Source organism: Parasteatoda tepidariorum, chromosome 10 (assembly GCF_043381705.1).
Source record: "Parasteatoda tepidariorum isolate YZ-2023 chromosome 10, CAS_Ptep_4.0, whole genome shotgun sequence".
NCBI lineage: Eukaryota > Metazoa > Arthropoda > Arachnida > Araneae > Theridiidae > Parasteatoda > Parasteatoda tepidariorum.
This window is the reverse complement of record NC_092213.1, coordinates 48,441,751-48,460,081: the sequence shown is the minus strand read 5'-3', so window position 1 is coordinate 48,460,081 and position 18,331 is coordinate 48,441,751. Positions and strand designations below refer to the sequence as shown.

The 18,331-nt window shown below is 26.7% G+C and overlaps 2 protein-coding genes across 5 annotated transcripts in view; one reads left to right on the top strand and one right to left on the bottom strand.

Annotated features, from left to right (window-relative positions):
• The window catches only part of LOC107447638 (protein LTV1 homolog), a 28,259-nt gene extending 25,540 nt beyond the window's left edge, over positions 1–2,719 (bottom strand). Inside the window, exons 1-2 of one of the 4 annotated variants that reach the window (XM_071186052.1) lie at positions 2,557–2,719; positions 821–873 (exon numbers count right to left, since the gene is read on the bottom strand). In XM_071186052.1, the coding sequence (XP_071042153.1) occupies positions 821–823 (3 nt within the window). In that variant the 5' untranslated portion in view covers positions 824–873; positions 2,557–2,719. Of the gene's footprint in view, positions 1–820; positions 874–985; positions 1,069–2,155; positions 2,306–2,416; positions 2,525–2,556 lie in introns of those variants that run through there. The other 3 variants (XM_071186049.1, XM_071186051.1, XM_071186050.1) reach the window with 3 other exon arrangements.
• A 53-nt stretch (positions 2,720–2,772) lies between these two features.
• Positions 2,773–18,331, top strand: part of LOC107456192 (histone acetyltransferase KAT6B) — a 53,608-nt gene continuing 38,049 nt past the window's right edge. Inside the window, exons 1-8 of the mRNA XM_016073979.3 lie at positions 2,773–3,419; positions 6,120–6,474; positions 7,762–8,127; positions 9,843–9,942; positions 11,512–11,624; positions 13,346–13,427; positions 15,273–15,411; positions 16,085–16,167. Coding sequence (XP_015929465.2) covers positions 6,241–6,474; positions 7,762–8,127; positions 9,843–9,942; positions 11,512–11,624; positions 13,346–13,427; positions 15,273–15,411; positions 16,085–16,167 — 1,117 coding nt within the window. The 5' untranslated portion in view covers positions 2,773–3,419; positions 6,120–6,240. The remainder of the gene's footprint in view (positions 3,420–6,119; positions 6,475–7,761; positions 8,128–9,842; positions 9,943–11,511; positions 11,625–13,345; positions 13,428–15,272; positions 15,412–16,084; positions 16,168–18,331) is intronic.

The following is an 18,331-nucleotide window of genomic DNA, read 5'->3' as shown; positions in this document are numbered from 1 at the left end:
CTAAGTAGTCCATTGTTGGAAAATACTGAAATGCATACATACGAGAAACACTTCAGAAGAAATTTGGGTTAGTTAAAAACTCTTTACAAAATTTTTTATAAATTAAATGGACGTGATACAATATTTTTAATTTTTAAAAGCATATCGATATTTTCAAATTAAGTGGCAAAAAGACACATATTTATTTATTTATTATTTTTTTTGGCTTAAACTCCAATGCCATACATTATATATAAATTGCAATTATTATTAAACAAATATTTTAAACCTTTCATTTGGGTATTTTCAATTTCACCGTTTTGAGCACCATTTTATTTTTTTAAAATTTATATGTTTAACTTAAATATAACATACCTAGTAGCAATCTATATGTATTTTTGTAACATTTAAGGATATATGTTTGAATGTGAATGTTTTTCAGGTGCTTAATTTTTACTTATTTAAATCAATTTAGGGACTTATTGATCAACTTATTGAGAAGACAATAATTTGCAAAATCAGATACAAGTCTCATTCTGAGAGAACTTAATTTTCAAAATTCACTAAATTATGAGTAGATTTTTCATATTTACATAAAAATTGGACCTTTCTCAAAAACTCCAAAGTTACCCCTGATATATATTTATGATAAGAGACGAAACAACATTGTCAACAAATGATGATTTTTTTAATAAGGTACTTTGTTTACATTAGTTCCGTGTATTTATGCAAAATTTGCTATATATTTATCGATATACTTCTGCAAAAACACAAGTAAATATTGCACACTAAAAATGCAATATTTTTTGCATAAAATACAGTAATAGCATAATTAACTCACCATAGTGTAATGATCCGATAGTGCAGGGAACCGATAATGAAAAAGTGGATGGTCTGAAAAAAAGAAGACAATTGAAAAATGAATTCCGAAAATGAACAATAAAAATCAGAAATTTTTTTTAAAACTCTTTAATTCTAAAAGATGAAATTAAAGTAAAATGCGTACAAACTGGGCTAACAGCCATTCCAAAGTCCTGTTCTTTGAAGATTACTTAAACTAATGTAGGTGGCTTGAACATTACTTTAGCGAATTGCTGGAAAATTCTTCAAATTTTAAGATATTTCAATTGGAATTTTTTTAAATAGTTGCCAAATATGATTCACTACAAATTAAGATAATTTTTTTTAATAAATTTTTTTGCCGTGCAAGCCCATAAAAGTGCTACCTTTATTATTCATATCTTGTGCAGTATTAATTCTTTCTCAAATTTGAAAACAAAAATTTCATAATTAATTTTAAATTTCTCTAAAATTTTTACTTAACTTTATTAAATATTTTAAAAGTTATAGTAGAAAAAAAAAGTAAGACAAAATAGTTTGTTTCTCTTTTTTAAAATTTAAGCTAGGCTCACGAAATTTTGTGTAACCAAAATAACTGTCACAAGTTAGAAATCTATTGCTATACTTTTTGGCATAGGGTGTTGAAAAACATTATTTTCCGATTACAATTTATTGACGGTTCCTCAAACTTCATTGATATGTATTAAAAATTGCATGATTTAAACACTTCTGAAAATAATTAGTTAAGTATTCCTAAAGAACTATGAAGAAATGCATTAATATAGAAATATTTCCATCATTTTATGTACCCCATGTTTTATTTTACCTAGAGAGAGTCCCATGACACAATTTAATACATTTATTAATACAATGATAATTCCTTAAGAACATCATGTATTAAATAAAAATTTTGTACAATAAGAGTGTAAAGAGAAAACTAATATTTTTTATCCAAATCAGTACTTATTTCCGCATCAGTATTTGTAGGCACGACAAAAATTTTCACATTTGCAAAATAAATGAAAAAAAAAAATGTAGTGCTTTGAATGGAGTTCCTAAGAGTCATACTCTTCAAGTTTATTTTACGATGTTTCTTTTAAACTTATTCCGTGCCACTGCTTGATTTTCAACACAACTTGTCGATGACATTATGACTACGATTGTTCCCACACTTACACAGATTATATCTAAGGATTTAACAACCCTCAGTTATTATGAATCTGACATTATTAAGTTGCAGGAAATAGAAAACAATAACACAGCGTAATGAATATACCAACTACATAACTCTTGAATAATAAAACTTTCCTAAAATAATAGATCTAATTTAAGTTACCTTAAAGGTTTTCTTTTTGAAAATGCGTAACAAAAGTAATGCGTAACAAATATTTTACAAAATACTTTAAATTTACAAGGAGAAAACCAATTTGCTTGGCATGCGTGCCAAAAATTACCAGAAAGAGATACAAATGAATCCGGCTGCCTGTCTTTGCGAAAAAATAGTTATCAGCGTGCCAATGCTAACCAAAAATTTGAAAAAAAGTTTCAGAGGGTGATTTTCAAATAATGCGATACTGATTAATAAGGGAATTATTACTCTTGTTTAAGCAATGCAAATGTGCCAATTTTACATCTCGAGATCCTTGTGAATTGCAAAGAGATAAGAATAAAGAAAAGAAACCCATATATCTCTGTGAATGCAAGTGCGGTTAAGTTAGAAAAATATGATTTTTATACCTCGTATTGTAATGATGAAGGCTTTTGAGTTGATTAATGTTTAAAATGTATTTTATTTTAATTTTCTCTATCACTTTAATTCATTCAATAAATTTCACTTAATTTTAAAATTTACCGCCCTGCGGTTGCCGACTTTTTTTCATCTCGTGTAAACGCTCTCTAGTGGCTAATTTTTTAAACCAAGAATTTTTTTTTTCAAAAGAGGACTGTCAATTTTTTTCTATCCGCTAAATTAACCAATCACAATTCGTTGTTTAACGAATCTTTGTTGTGTGAGTGGAAGTACGTGGTGAAATAATAGATTTTCTTGAAAAAAAGTCGCCTAAATAAAGAAATAAGTCTGAAAAAGTGTTTTAGAATATTATGTGTGACACTAATATCAGATACAGCATATATACACATTTTATGTTGGGTGATTGAAACAACTTATTTAATTGAACCCGCCTAATCGTACCAAACACAGTTTGACTCGACGAGGCGATATACTTATTTATTCTGCAGCCATATTTATAATTCTCGTCTTTTGTTTTAGTTGTTTCGTCGGAATCGAAGCTTTTTCCTGTATGTGGGTGACTATGTAGTTTTTTATTTTATGAGAAGGATTATTTAATTTTAGCAGAGACTCATGTTTCTTCGTCGATCATAGAAAACCATGTTTATACTATAGGAGTTAAACAGCAGTGTTGTTGAAGTGATTTGGTTGAGATTCAAAACATAGTGTACTCGTACGGCTTATCATCTGTAGATGATAGAAAAGAAAATACTTTATGTGATATTTGTCGTAATTTTACACAAAATACCTATTGTGAATCATGCATAATTAGTAATTTATATCTAGTTAGTGACGAATTCCATTAAATATGGTGAGTTCAAAAATCTTGAAAATATATATTTTTTTAGATGTATGTCATACTTTGTGATTTGAATACATTGTGTTAATTTCTTATGATCACTAAAATCGAATGTAGCAAAATTATTATATGATATTTATGGTGATTTTATAGCTAAAATTTTTATATTCCTTTGTTTTCCACATAGGTAATCATCCAATTTATTACTGCATTAGAAATTTTATTTATTTTCTTAATGTTTTCCAGTTTTTTTTAAATTGCACCCTTAGATTATATTTTTTTCTTTGAAAAAGTTAAGGTTGTTATTTTAAAATGCAATCTGTTATCCCATAACATAATTTTTGTCCTAAATTACTGTAAATAAAAAATAAGTTTGAGTTCAATGCACTCTATTAGTANCCTTAGATTATATTTTTTTCTTTCAAAAAGTAAAGGTTGTTATTTTAAAATGCAATCTGTTATCCAAATTAGATACAGAAGTTAATGCGAATTAATTCTGCATTCCCAATTTAAGTAAGTCTGCATTCCCAAAGTAAATGAATGAAATGATATTTCTCAGAAATGATGCACTTGGTAGTACTTTTAGGATAATCATCTTTGCTGTATTTTTATAATATTTAGATATCATTTCTAAATAAAATTTTTTCCCTTTCATTTATCATTTCAAAGTGTTTTTTTTACCATGTATGCGTAACTACATGAATGGATAAATTCCATTGTACCAACGACATTAAAGTTACTCTGTTTTTACGGTTTGGCAGTGCATAAACATCTGTCAAATAATGTCCCCCTTTATGAACAGTAATTGGGAGAAAAGTTTCCTCAGATGCTCCATTTTTTTCATTAGTGTGTAAATATATTTTTGTGCATGTTGATCCAATTTGTTTTCTGTATCTATGACTGCACATAAATTATTACCATGTTTTGACAACAACCAGTTATTGGCAAGCATGAAACTAAAGAAAAAAAATTGGTTAAGTTTAAAAAGTAAAACCCGAAGCCACTCCTAAGTAAACAACTTGGTATTCTAAAAATATATTTTAAGTATGACATCCTGGTAGTTTCACTTGGCATCTTGTAAATTATAGTTGACAAGAACAGTTATTGATATGTGAATATTCTTTCAACTTTGGACTAAATTCAACATAATTTTAAAACAACTGTTTTTTTATTTTTGCGGTAGCTGCCGCCTCTAAAGTGAATGCATGTTTTTCTACTAGTGGGTTGAGTTCTGTGTTCTGGTAGAAGTCTACGAAAAACTTAAGAAAAAAAGATGAAATCATAGATGGTTGTAACTGAAAAAGTAATATTATATATATATAATAATATATAACTTGAAGCCATCCTCGGGAAAACCTGTACAAGTTTTATTAAAAACATTTGGAAACATTCATTTGGTGCCTCGGCAGTGGTGCCGCTTCTATTCCCCATTTAGTGAATTTTTTAAAAATTTGGTCTGCTGAGAAGCCATGGCAGAAGTGGTCGCAGAAGTTTACAGACTTCTTACAGAAAGATATTTTTTTGATTTGCTTTTCTGCAGAAATGTATACGTAAAATTCAAATAGTGCATTTAAATAATAATATTTTGAAGCTCTCAATGTAGGCAGATATTGTAAATCCATTTTGGTTTTATTTTCGGCAGTTATTCACATTGCTTTTCACACGGTTTTTAGATATCCCAATATTTTTCAAGTGATATGGGAGATACAAATTGCACATTTGATCATTTACTTTTTAAGGCAAATATTCTCTTGATATTTTTTGGCAGTTATTGCTTTTGATTTCTACATAGTTTTTAAAACCCGATATTTTTAATACAGTATTATTTATTACAACAAACGAATCTTGAAACGAAGTATGCATTTAAGCTACCATGTTTGTATTAACGAGTCTGGGCATTTCGTCATTGATCTGTTTTTTAGTGGGTAATTGCTGCTACAGATTTCATGGTATTTAATTATTTTATCTTGCAGATATATTACAGATTGTGTGTGCAGATATCTTGCAGATTCTGCCACAGGGCCCAAAAGTGGTTTTAAGTTGTGCCTTTTAAGAATCTTTTGATTTCTCATGTGTCATTTCCCAATTGTTGCCAAAATTTGATGATGAGTGTAGTATGGATATTGAATATAAATAATATCTTAATTTAATAAAATTTTCCATTACATTACTGTGCAAATTTAAATGTAGTATATAACTGTATTGAACTTCTTTGTTCTATATTAGCATAACTATTACCGATTCCTATAAATAGTATCGCTACCTTGACGTTTATGTCGTTATATTACAAAACACGCCTTACTAATTTTATTTAAAAAATTGATTTTTAAAATCAGCTCACTTGTATGACTAAACATTTGCTTTTTGCACATTAGGTACATGTGTTTATATTTGCTCTTTATTTTAATTCTTTAGCTTTCTTAATTTTTGTTTTGCATGTTATTTCATTTATTTTCAAAAAATAAAGTATTTCTCAGAATTCTTTCTTTAATATTCAAAAACCCAACCCTGATTTCTGCTAATTTTTTTTAATTGATCCTTTTTTTTTTCAGTCTAAATGTTAGTAATGCAGCAAAACTTTTAATTATAAAACTATCAACAATTATTATTTTGCTGGAATTTCATTTTAATTTTGCATGTATCATTTTAATTTTGTCAGTACAAAGATGTTGCTTGTTTTCTTATATTATTGTTTGCCTTTTATTTTTGCAGGTTACTTTAATTTATTGAAGCTTTTGGCTGATGTAAGCAATTTTAATGCCTTTCTTCAGCCTGATTTCATTTAAGAGCATGTTTTGTAAGGTTTATTATTTTGAAAAGTTTTTTGAGTGTTATGCATAGACGTGACTTAAAGGAGGAAAGAATGCAAGACGAAGGAAGTGATGACGATGAAAGCAATTCAACCATAGTAAAATGGTTGATTGCTGCCATTAGAAAAGTTAAATACCAAAAGCAAAGAGCATCTGTTGATCGTATTTGCAATGTTATTAATCAAACACATAACATTCATAGACAGACTGTTATTGATCAGTTAGAAAAAGCAGTAAATAAAGGATTGATATTAAAGGTATGCTATAGTTTAATAGAAAATTCTTGTATTACTTAGTTTGATTAAAAATATTCAATGAAATTACTTAAAATGGCCCCCAATTTTTAAAAGTTATACTTTTAAATGACTGTAATTTCCTTAGTGCAGTTAGTGTAATTGCCTTTAATAATTCAAAGTCTCTTTGGAAGCTAAAAATATTTCGAGTTGTAGAAAATTCGACTAATTGAAAACAGAATAAAATATGGTAACTTAAGTTTTTTTTTAACACTTAGGTGTATAGGCTTAAGTTTCAAATAATGTTAGCAGAAAAAAGGCTAGCTTGGTGCTGTAATCTTGTATGTGATAGTCGATGAATCATAAAATATTCTTTTTTCTCTCTGAAATTTGTGTCAAGCTGTGATAGCCATTCTTCAAAACTCATACTCATTACTCATTATCCACATTGTTAAGATTTAGTGAAGTTGCAGATCTATGCCAAAATTCCTACATTGTTGAAAACCTCTATTATCAAAAGACAAGTAAACCAAACAATTATAAAACTTAAGCAGAAACAGAGTTCTCAGACAAAAGGTGCAGGGTTGGCTTTTTATGTCAAAAACTGACTTTTGACATTACTCATCAAAAACCTGTTGAAGAGTGTCAAAAATTGTCTAATCTGATAATAACTGAAAGAAATTTGGTATAAGCTTTTTTTCTTTGTCTTTTGGGAAATTTTATTTGAAGTAAAGTCATGCACGATACTTTCATTATGATTGCTATTAAATTATGATTTATACTATGTATATTGTCTATAAGAATTAAGCCAAAATTATTGAAACTTATTTACTGGTTTTTGTAAAAACAGTTACTAAAATATTGAAAAAAAAGAGGAAATTATTTTTTAGATTATAAATATTCAGTTCATATTACAAATAATTGTTGTCAATCAAAATTGTATCAATTCCTCTATGCCACAATTTATGCATATATTTTAGATGTAAATTATTTTCTAAATTCCTAATTATTTTTGGATCTCACCTTGTTTAATGTTTTTTAATTCTAAGTATTGATGAAGAAAATAAAGGAAACACTTTGAAATTTCACATAATTTCTTCTTCCAGTAATCAGATGTCTGTGAACATAAGAGTGATTTCCATCCTTGTTTGTCTGCTATAATATAGTAAACAATTAACTAATAGATTTTTAAAAGTGATATATTTATTGGTGTATTAAATTTCCCAGTACTCAAACATCTTTAAACTTAATTTGATTAAAAGTTTTCATTCAATTTTCCCAAGCATATTTTATTTTCAATGTATTTTTCAGGTTTACTGTAAAGGGTTGTTGTCTTACAAAGACCCCGGTGCAATGTGCAACATGAAAAGCCGTACTCTTCGTGTGCATTCTGGGGCTGATCTTGGTAAAGTCATTATCAGAGCAATACGAGAATTAGGGGAGAACAATGGTTCCACTTTGCGATCCATCGAGAAATACTTACGGCAGACTTTTTCCCTTAGTATTGATCCGGGTACTGATCTTGGACAACAGCTTCTTCAGTCAGCAAAGAGAGCTGTTTCTAATGGATTGATTATTCACGAAGGAAGGAATTACAAGTTAAAAAGGCTGTCCTTCCGCAAGGGGTCTCTTGATCCATCAACTCTCTCTCATACACCTGTTTCAAGTCCAAATAAGGTAGTGTATTCTTATAAGTTAATTTATATAAAATTTAAAAATTGCATAAAGGAGGAAGGAAAGATATACTGATTGATTGTAAATTATATATAATATAACTAGATATACTATTTTGCATAAGACAAATTTGTTACTTTGAAATATGTTTGGAATTTGCAAAATAGTAATAAAAAATAGTTTTTTCAGGGTAGATTGTATTCCGGGTTTCTCGTATCATTTCTCCAGGTCTAGAAACTAAAAATAAGGAGTGATTTTTTTGTGTGCAGAATTCCGCGTATATCAAGACCTCTGATTTGCATTCTTCCACGAGTCAGAACATGAAATCCGATGAAATTTTCACCGCAATTTAAAATTTAAAGTAAGAATTAAGTTCTACAATCTGGAATTTAAATTTTGAAACCTTCGCTGAATTGTGTTAGCGAGATGTTTTCAAACATGTGACTCTTCTGCAAATATAATTTTTGGTTTGTCGGATTTTCGTAGTTTTTAATATTTGAAACAACGCCGGAATCCTCTAATATCGAGATTCATGTTCATGCAATTTTAATATCTAACATCAATTTTCGTATTTACCTAATTTAAAAAGCATGCATCGCGATTCATATTTGAGCAAGTTTAAAATCCAATGCCGTTATTCCTATTCACTGGATCTAAAAAATCATGTGCATCACGATTCATATTTACGCAATTCAAAAACCCAATAATAAATTTTAATATATATTTATTTTTTTTAATAATTTTATTTAATAATAGTCAAAAAAAATTTGAATTGTAAGGTATACAATTTTTTAATNCACGATTCATATTTACGCAATTCAAAAACCCAATAATTTTAATATATATTTATTTTTTTTAATAATTTTATTTAATAATAGTCAAAAAAATTTTGAATTGTAAGGTATACAATTTATTACATCATTTTAAAGTATGTAATTTTACATGGCAAAATACAAAGTTTGAGTGAAATCTGTTGATTAGCTCCTGAGAAATACATTTTTAATCATGTTACTTTTTTAAAATTTGATTCCTCAGGATCTATTCAACCGATTTTGTTTAAATTTTATATTTTGCCTTGTAAAATGACACATTTTAAAGTGATGTAAAATTATGAATGCCTTACAATTCAAATTTTTTTGCCAATTAATAAAATTAAAAGAATAATTAATGATAAATAATAAAAAAATCTTATAATTCTGGAAGAAAAATTTTCATTTTGCTGAAAAAGATTTCAAAATGGCGAACTACGCAAAAAGTAAAACTGACTTTAAGGGGTCTAACTTTTGGCCTCTCTCTTGACCATACTGTTGGGACTATATTTCACAGATTGCAGCTATGTAAAAAAGATATGCTTATTCAGAGAAAGTATGTTTTTGTGCCTGAGTTCATAACTTAAAATATTGTCCTTCACTAATTAACATATTTTAGGTCACCCCCTCTAACTATGAAGTTGGATTCCTAGAATGTGAAGATCCGTTCATTAGATCAACTATTCAGCTATTTGATCAAAAGCTAAAGCCATTTCTTTTACGCACTGTAATTCTGTTAGTCCCAATCCTTAATTGCCTAAAAAAATTTGACCACTTTCAGACTAATAAGAATGTTTAAATTTTAACGATGCCATCATAAAATCATCTGCGAAAGTACTTTTAGTGACCAGGAAATGAAAGATTAAATTAGTTTTAAACAAAATGTTTAATTGTAATTTTTCTTGTTAGAAAATTCCTTTGATGGTTTGTCAATTCTGCAAAGAAGGTGCTTTTGCAAGAAATGGCCGATTTGAATGCCTGCTTAATTGTCACATATGTAATAGCTCTGGTATGTAGAATCTTCCTGATATTCAAATTTAAGTATAATTCTATATTTCAAGTTATCATTTGTGAATTTCTTTCTAAAATTGTCTTGTCAAATTTTTATAAAAATTTCTGTGTAATTTTTAAAATTGATGGATGTGCAATACACTTTGTTATTTCAACAGTTTCGTAAATTTAAAAGTTGTAAAAACTGGAGAATTGATTTTTTTTATGTTTTGTAATTTTTTATTGTATTTTCGAAGATGAAAGCAAGCTGAGATGTTGGTGCAATATTGTCTTAGTTTGAGAATAGATTTTTTAATTTAGATTGCTTTAATCAAAAATCATATTTCAGTTTTTAACAATTATTTAAATAGTTTTTGAGTGATTAAAATTTAAAAACATGATTAGTTATAATTTTTATTTCTCAGGAATTATTAAATCATTTTAATATTTCTTTCATCTAGAATAGAGTCACAATGCTATTTGTTTTAAAAATCATATGTTGTGATTCATCTTTTCACTGTTTAAAATCACACATTGAGATTCATAGTTGCGCTATTTAAACATTACACATAGCGATTCTTCTTCACTCTGTTTCAAAACCGCACACCCAGATTCATGTTCAGACTATTTGAAAATCTAATACCGCGATTCGTATCCGTGATATTAAAAAATTATGAGATGAAGACAAAGTTAGCTGAGCTGAAAATGTTTAATTGGGAAAGAAAATGATGTCCTTTGTTTGCTAGGAAGAGAGATAATAAAAGATTAAAGCAAGTCATTTCAAAAAATGGACATAAAAGTTGCTAAAAATCATGTTTTTTTCTGTGATTGAAAGTATAATTATTTCCTTGAAAAAACTTGCCATGATATAGCAAAAATAAATATTATTTCTCTAAGTTTTTGTGTTCTATTTTTATTTTTGAAATTATAAATGTATTTTGAAAGAGATAGTTAACCATATTTTAATTATTCATTTATTTTCCTCTTATTTATCAAGTAACTTTTAGATTTTTTTTTAATTTTATTTTTCAAGTTGCAGAGTGTTGATGTGTTTTGCGTGCTACAAAAATTTTATTTTTTAAAAGTTTTTAATTTTTATTGACTAAATTTTTTCATAAGTAAATGTATTTTTGTTTATATACGGAGAGAGCAAATTACTCCAAATCGGCAACTTTAAATTTTATTTTTAGAGCATCTAGCCCTAATTGAAATGTTGTGTATGTATTTTTTTTAAATATAATTTTGGGTTTCTGTGTATGCATTTTCAGAATTTTATTATTTAGAATTTTTTTTAGCTACTATAATAAAAACGGGAAAGGTTTATCTCAAGGAATATTTAATTTTTTTGAATGGAGTCGATTTTTTTTCTCATTCACGTTGTCTAATTATGTAATAATTTAATATTTTTGAATTATTTTGATTTCATATTTTATAATTTTTTTTAATTTCTCTTTGCACTTTCATTTTGTAAATAAGTGATTCTTATGAATTTCGTGCGTAAGTAATTTCTAATTATTTATTAATTATTTTTTTTGTCTCTTGATCAAAGTGTTTATTTTTGATCAAAATATTTTGTTTATTTTCTTAGGACATCCTTCTTGTTTTGGATTGCTGCCCCAAGCTCTGAAAGTAATTAATGAATCAAAATGGGAGTGTTTTCATTGTAAAATATGTGTTATATGTGGAGAAAAAACTGAAAAAGTAATGTTATTTTTCTCACAGAAGTACTTTTATTAATATTATCTTTATTAGTTTAATTTTAATTTCACAGATATGCAAATCATTTTAATATGAATGAAATTCTTTAATGATTATCATTAAACCATTTTAATATCTGACTGGAAAAAGTAGGGTTCGTAGATGTTCTGATATTCCAGCTAAAAGATATTTTGTCTCTATTTTTAGCCTGATTTTTAACTTGTCCTGATATTTCTGATTTTTGTGTGTGCTCAAAATGTTAAATTTTCTACCAGTAAAAATTATACTGATACAGGTTTTATAATAATTGATGTAAAGAATTGAAAGATTTGGATTTACGTTCCAATATCTTTTCATTTCAATAATGATCGTAAAAATCCCAAAATTTAATAGTTCGAACTTAAGATTGTACGCTAATTTGTTCAGGAGATATAAACCGCGAGATTCATTGGTTAACATTTTTATGAATTCAGCCAACTTAGGTAAAAGAAAAGTAATTAACAATTTTTTTTTATCAAATTTTTTAAGGAGAGGAATACATTTTATGATTTATTTGTTTTTATTTAACACTTAATCTTATAGACTGGCATTTTGTAGTTTCTCAATTATTGATTCATCTCTTTTATTCAATTTTAAATATAATTGATTTCAATCAATAACAGAGTAATCATGTCAGAAAATTTTAGAAAGGTGAATTGTCTGATAATTCGTTAAATTTCGGCTCTAATATTTATTCTGTTTTTAATTCGAGATTATTGAAACCCTACTTTGAAATTATTTGATAAAGAAAGTTTACAAAAATTGATATAAACTCATATCAGTAATAAATAAATATTGATATGAGAGGAATAAATAAAGTGATGTTGTTTTATTAGTCTTTATTTAATTAATTTATTTTTGAGACAGTACTATAAAAATTTTCCATATATTTTTTTCAAACTATTATGAGTGGTAAAATACTTCATTAATAAAATTATACTTGAAATTAAAAATAGAATATTTATTATTCATTTGTATTATAATATTTGTCTACTATACTTTGGTGTGGCAAATAATACTTTTAAGTCTGGTATAACTGTAGTGTTAAAATTTTTTTTTTGAAGAACGTTGTCTTGATTTTTTCTTTGGCCAATTAATTTGAATAAACAATTACATTACAATTAATTTGAATAAATTAGATAAAACGTTTATGAGTTTACAATAAGGAATAATAGTTAATACTTCGGCAAGATCTTTAAATTCCTAATGCCAATAACCTCCATTAGAATCTTGAAGTATCATGTTAAAATGTTTGTGAATTCTATACAAAGTTTTGTATTCAAAGTAATTGAGAAAAAAGTTTATTATTATCCTCTTCTATTTACTAATACTAATTTTTCAAAATTAACCCAATTTTATACCTTATTTTATTTTAAAGTAACAATTCACATTAAAGTAGAAGTGTTTTTTCTAATTATTCATACTTTGTTTGTTAATTTAAGTAAAATGAAGCAATCTGAAAACTATTTCTATTTAAAAATAATGTTAGAAATAATAACTGAACAATCTGTTTTCTTAAAGAGTAAGTGACAGTCATTTGTAAGTATCCATAAAGCACGAGACCCTAAATTTGATTGTCTTCAATCCTAGAGTCATTGTCCTTTGGTTTATTTGAATATTATTTGTAGTTTTTAAAATTATTTTTTTAAACGTCTCTTTTAATATTTTACATTTAACATTTTTAGAAACGTATGCTGTGCTGCAATTTGTGTGACAAAATATACCATGCCACTTGTACTACTCCATGTTTTCCAAGGCCTGCAAGAGGTTTGTGAAAACTTAATATATCGGTTTAAATAATATATTTTAGTAGTTTGTATTTTATATTGAGGTTTCTCATAAACGGCTGCTTTAATGATACATTTTTTAATAATATTAGTATTTTATTCATTTAACTACTGTGTACTTTTAGTTTACTTGGATTATCATGGATATTTTAAAAAGAAAATGACTAATATGTTTTTGAAAATAGTCTTTATTGAAATAAGTTGTTTCACACTGTTCTCCCGACTTATATTTTGAAGTAACACTGATCAGTTAAGAAGAAAATTTAAATCTGGAAATCTGAGAAATTCAGAATTCAGAAATCTTACATTAGAAGACAATTTTTATTCTGCAAGAAAGCTGTTTATAATAGCTATGCAGACAGCATTAATGAAATTTTATACTAATTAGGTGCAGACAGTCTTTATTCCAGACAATAGTAGCAAGTTTTCATATATAATCATGAGTCAAAATTACTGGCTGTTAACTTTTACAAGCAACAGCAGGCAGTATGAGTTCTTTGTTACGGGCAATCACTGACCATTTAAGTCGTTGAACAGTCAACATTGCTGATTCTGTTGAATCAGCAAGTTCGACTGTTCCTTTCATTGCCATGGCGGATATCTTCTTTATAAGAAACATAAATTTCAAATCATGTTTGAATTGCAAATTTGAATTGTTTAATAATTGCAGTGTTTTCACTACAGAGCGAGAACGCGAGAATCTCGCATATTTTTTTATATTCTCGCATTAAAAAATGATTACCGCGAGAAATTCGCGCATTCTATAAACCTATTTCAAAATTCGCGAATTTCTCGCATTTTGAAAAAAAATTCTCATTTGCGCCATTTAGAATAAAATCCGTTTCACTTTTCTTCCTGGATCTTTTATTATTTNACATTTTATGTAATTTTTGTACTACTTAGGATATAATGTGGCTTTTGCATAATGTGTCAAGGGAAATTTGACTGTTATAGTGATGTTTTTATAAGAAAATCTAAATAGACAATGCTATTTGAATTTAATTATATTTGTCATTGCCACTACTTTTTCTGTTGAGTTATGGGTTGTGTCTCTATGCAGATCTCAATTTATTCTGGTCTGGAAACCCTAAGATATGATTTAATCCACATAAAATAATTATCAGTGGACTATTCGGGATAGGCAATCAATGTACAGGGGTTTTGTACTGTATCGATTTTTTTGATTTTCAGTTTCATGTTTTGGTCTGTGTTATTGTCACAAAATTGCTTATTTCATTATGATTGTAAACTTACTTTGAATTCTAATTTTTCATATAAATTAAGTTTCTCAAGTTTTTTTTAAGGAAAATTCTAATAGACACACGTATTTTGACCTGCGAAAATGTGTACAGACTCGTAATGTCTTCTAGTCACTGGTTCACGAACCTATGACTCAAAGTTTTTGAAAATGTTTTTGAATTTTATTAATTTATGTTTATACTTTAAACGATAGAAAAAATAATTTTTATTGCTGCACAGATAACTATTTTATTGCTGCACTAATTTTTTTTCGGAAAGTGATTAAAAATATTCATTGAGTGCTTAAAAAATATTTAAAAGGTGCTTATTTTTTGTTGAAAAATCTCGCTATGCACCCTGGCCATGTTATGGTTACACAAATTCAAATATATGATATTAATAAACCTATTGTTAAAAATATTATATAAACACTTTTTTATTGATTCTTAAACTGTCCTTTTGTATATTTATCTTTCGTGAATTAATAATTTTATCTTCTTTCTTTTCGATTCCTTAGTTCTTTTATATTTGCACAGTGGAAATTTGTATATCATTCTATGATATTTTATGTTTAAATTTTTTGTAGGTACTTGGAGTTGTGATAATTGTAAAAAGAAGTCAGTGGCAAAAAAGGAGAAAAATCATATAAATAGAGTGGCAAACAGCGTCAAAGAAAGATATAAAAAGCACAATTTTAAATTTAGTGCTGTACGGAAAATCAAAAAGTGAGCATTTAATTTTTCAATTTAGATAAATTTTTCAAAATTGTTAGTGAAATAATAAGAAATGGTTAATAATCGTCATTGTCATGGTCATATTAATTTTAATAAATTTTAAAGATTGCTTATGGTACTATTGTTTCATTCTAAAATAACATTTATATTAATAATAGAAATAAATTAAAGCAGTATTTAGTGTCCACAATAGTTTATCTGTTTTAAATTTTTTAGAATTCTCTGAAATATATATCATTTCTCAGAATTATACTTTTATAGAATCTATAAGTAGTGGAAAGAACTGTTGAATGCTTAGCATTCAACAGTTAATGAGCATTGACTGTTAGTATATTTTTTCATTCTTCATCCACACATTTATTATTGCAATAATTGTACTGCTGCTTCTTGATTCTTTTTCTGAAGCTAATTATTAAATGCTTGAAACTGTTATTTTATTATAAAATTTTTTTAAATCTTCAAAATAACATTTTTTACCATTAATTTAAATTATAATAAGTCATTAGTTGAAATCTTTTTTAAACTTTTTATTTATCTATTATTATGACCAAAAAAGTTGAGAGCAGTTTAATTTTTTATCAAAAGTCAAATATTGTAAAATTATTCCAAAATAATTTGTTATAAATTTGAATGCGTGAATTTAATACTGTACTTTTTATTTCAGCCAAACATATTCCGTCATAAAAAAGAAATCTACACATTCCAAAAAAGAATCACAGTGTTCCAGTGACTCAAGTAGCAGTGAAGGTAAATATAGATTTTTGCATGACTCTAAAAGCATTTTTTAATTTAATTTTTTTTCTTTATTTTTCTTATGAAAATAATATTGTTTCACCTTTTAACATTACATTTCTATATCAGTTCGGAAGTATTTCAATTTTACTTCTCTCCTATTATAATTGTAATACCTCATCGCAATATTAATAATTATAATTATATAATTACTTACATAAATTATAATAATAATAAAAGGCATGAAAATCAGTAGAAAAAAGTGCCCTGTGGCTTATATGGTAGCTTGGTTAGTTCAGAATTAGAGATTTGAGGTGTAAAAAATTGATTCCAAAAAGAAAATATATAAATATATATATATATATAATATCTTTTCTGTTTTGTATATTTCTAATGCTGTTTTTTACTAAAGAAATTTTTTGTTTCTGTCTTAAAATCAGTGTTATATATATAAATTTATGAACCTGCAAATATATAAAAAATTGCCATGGCTTGTGTATATAGTTAAGTATATTTAGTATATAGAGTAAATTAAGTAGGCTAGTTCTTTGTGGGCATGTACATTTGTTGAATTATTTATAAAGTATCAAGTTAAAAATAACTTAATATGTTATATGAACTGGTTTTAATTATATTATTGCTACAGTATTTTAAAAAAATGCTGTAGCTAATGTTGACATTAGAAAATTTAAACTTATATTTTATGCATACAGCATCTGATCTATCTATAATTTTAAAGTATTGTTTAATTAATTGTCTCCATTTGTTAATTAATCTTTTAATTGTTTAAGGCAAAATGTTCCACAATCCACAATAGACAGTTTTCAGCCAAGTTGTGTATAAATGTAATTATTTTTTATGCAAATCAATCATTATTTTTTTAATTCAATTATTTTTCTGCTATTTTGATGATAGTGATTTTTTTTTTTTTTTAAATAAATAAATGGTAACTTTTCTCTATTTTGTGAACACAAAACATTTGTTAAACCTTATTACCAAACTTTAAGAATGCGAGGTAATTAGTTTGGAAGGGAAACTGAAGATTTGTTGTTTTCTTACTTTGGAAATTGAAGATAACTTATAGTTCTAAGGAGTTGTGGGAAAGGGTGAGCAATGCGGGCGAATGCCCGGAGCTGTGTGCTAACGGGACTCAGATTTAATTTTCACTAAATTATTGATTTTGTTCTTTTTTCTTTTTTTAGAGGAATTTATTTATGGGCTTTTATTTTTAAATATATATTCTTAAAATAACTTGCTTTATGGTTAAAAGTTCTCTATTTAAAAGTCTTATGTTTTTGTGGCCGATTTCATGCTAAAAATATGAGCTGCACTAATTATTGTAATCAGCATGTTTGAGGTCACCCCTTCAAACTATTAAGATTCAGTCCTAGTACGTTGAAATTTAATCATTTAAATCAAAAGTTATTCAAATTGTTTGTTTTTCTGTGCTTTATCCCCCCCCCACGCACTGTATATGTGAACCTGTGTACCAAATGCATTCGAATTTGTTGATATCTTATGCAGAAAATAAAATAAATCTTATGCGGAAAATAAAATAAATCTTATGCAGAAAATAAATTAAATCTTATGCGGAAAATAAAATAAATCTTATGCAGAAAATAAAATAAATCTTATGCAGAATATAAAATAAATAAATTTTATTGTTTTAAAAAAATAAACTTTAATGTTTATTCATATTTATTTGTATGTCACTAAAGATTATGCTTATTAAAAATATTAATTATAATTAGGACTGCAGGTTTGTCGCGATGATTTCCGCAAAATTTTCATCTTTTTTCCTAAAATACGCGAATTTCTCAATATGTCTTGACTTGTGCGAAAATTGCTTGAAATGTGATTTTTTATTTTATTTATTATTTTTATTAAGCAGAATTTTTTATTTTCCTGAACCTTAAATCGAACATGTAAAATTGATTAGATATTTAGGGGAGTGAATCAATAACAAAATGACATGAAAATAGTTCAGAGATAAGAGATAATCAGAATCTTGTCAACTAAGGTGGTCTTTCTACACTTAGGGAGGGTAATTACCTTCCTGAAGTCAGTAAGAGTACAAAAGAAATTGGAATCACAAAAGAAGGAAAATGTTATAAATCAAATCTTTGACAGAAAAATTGTTATACATGCTATTGCACTGGGCAATGAAATTTCTACTGCC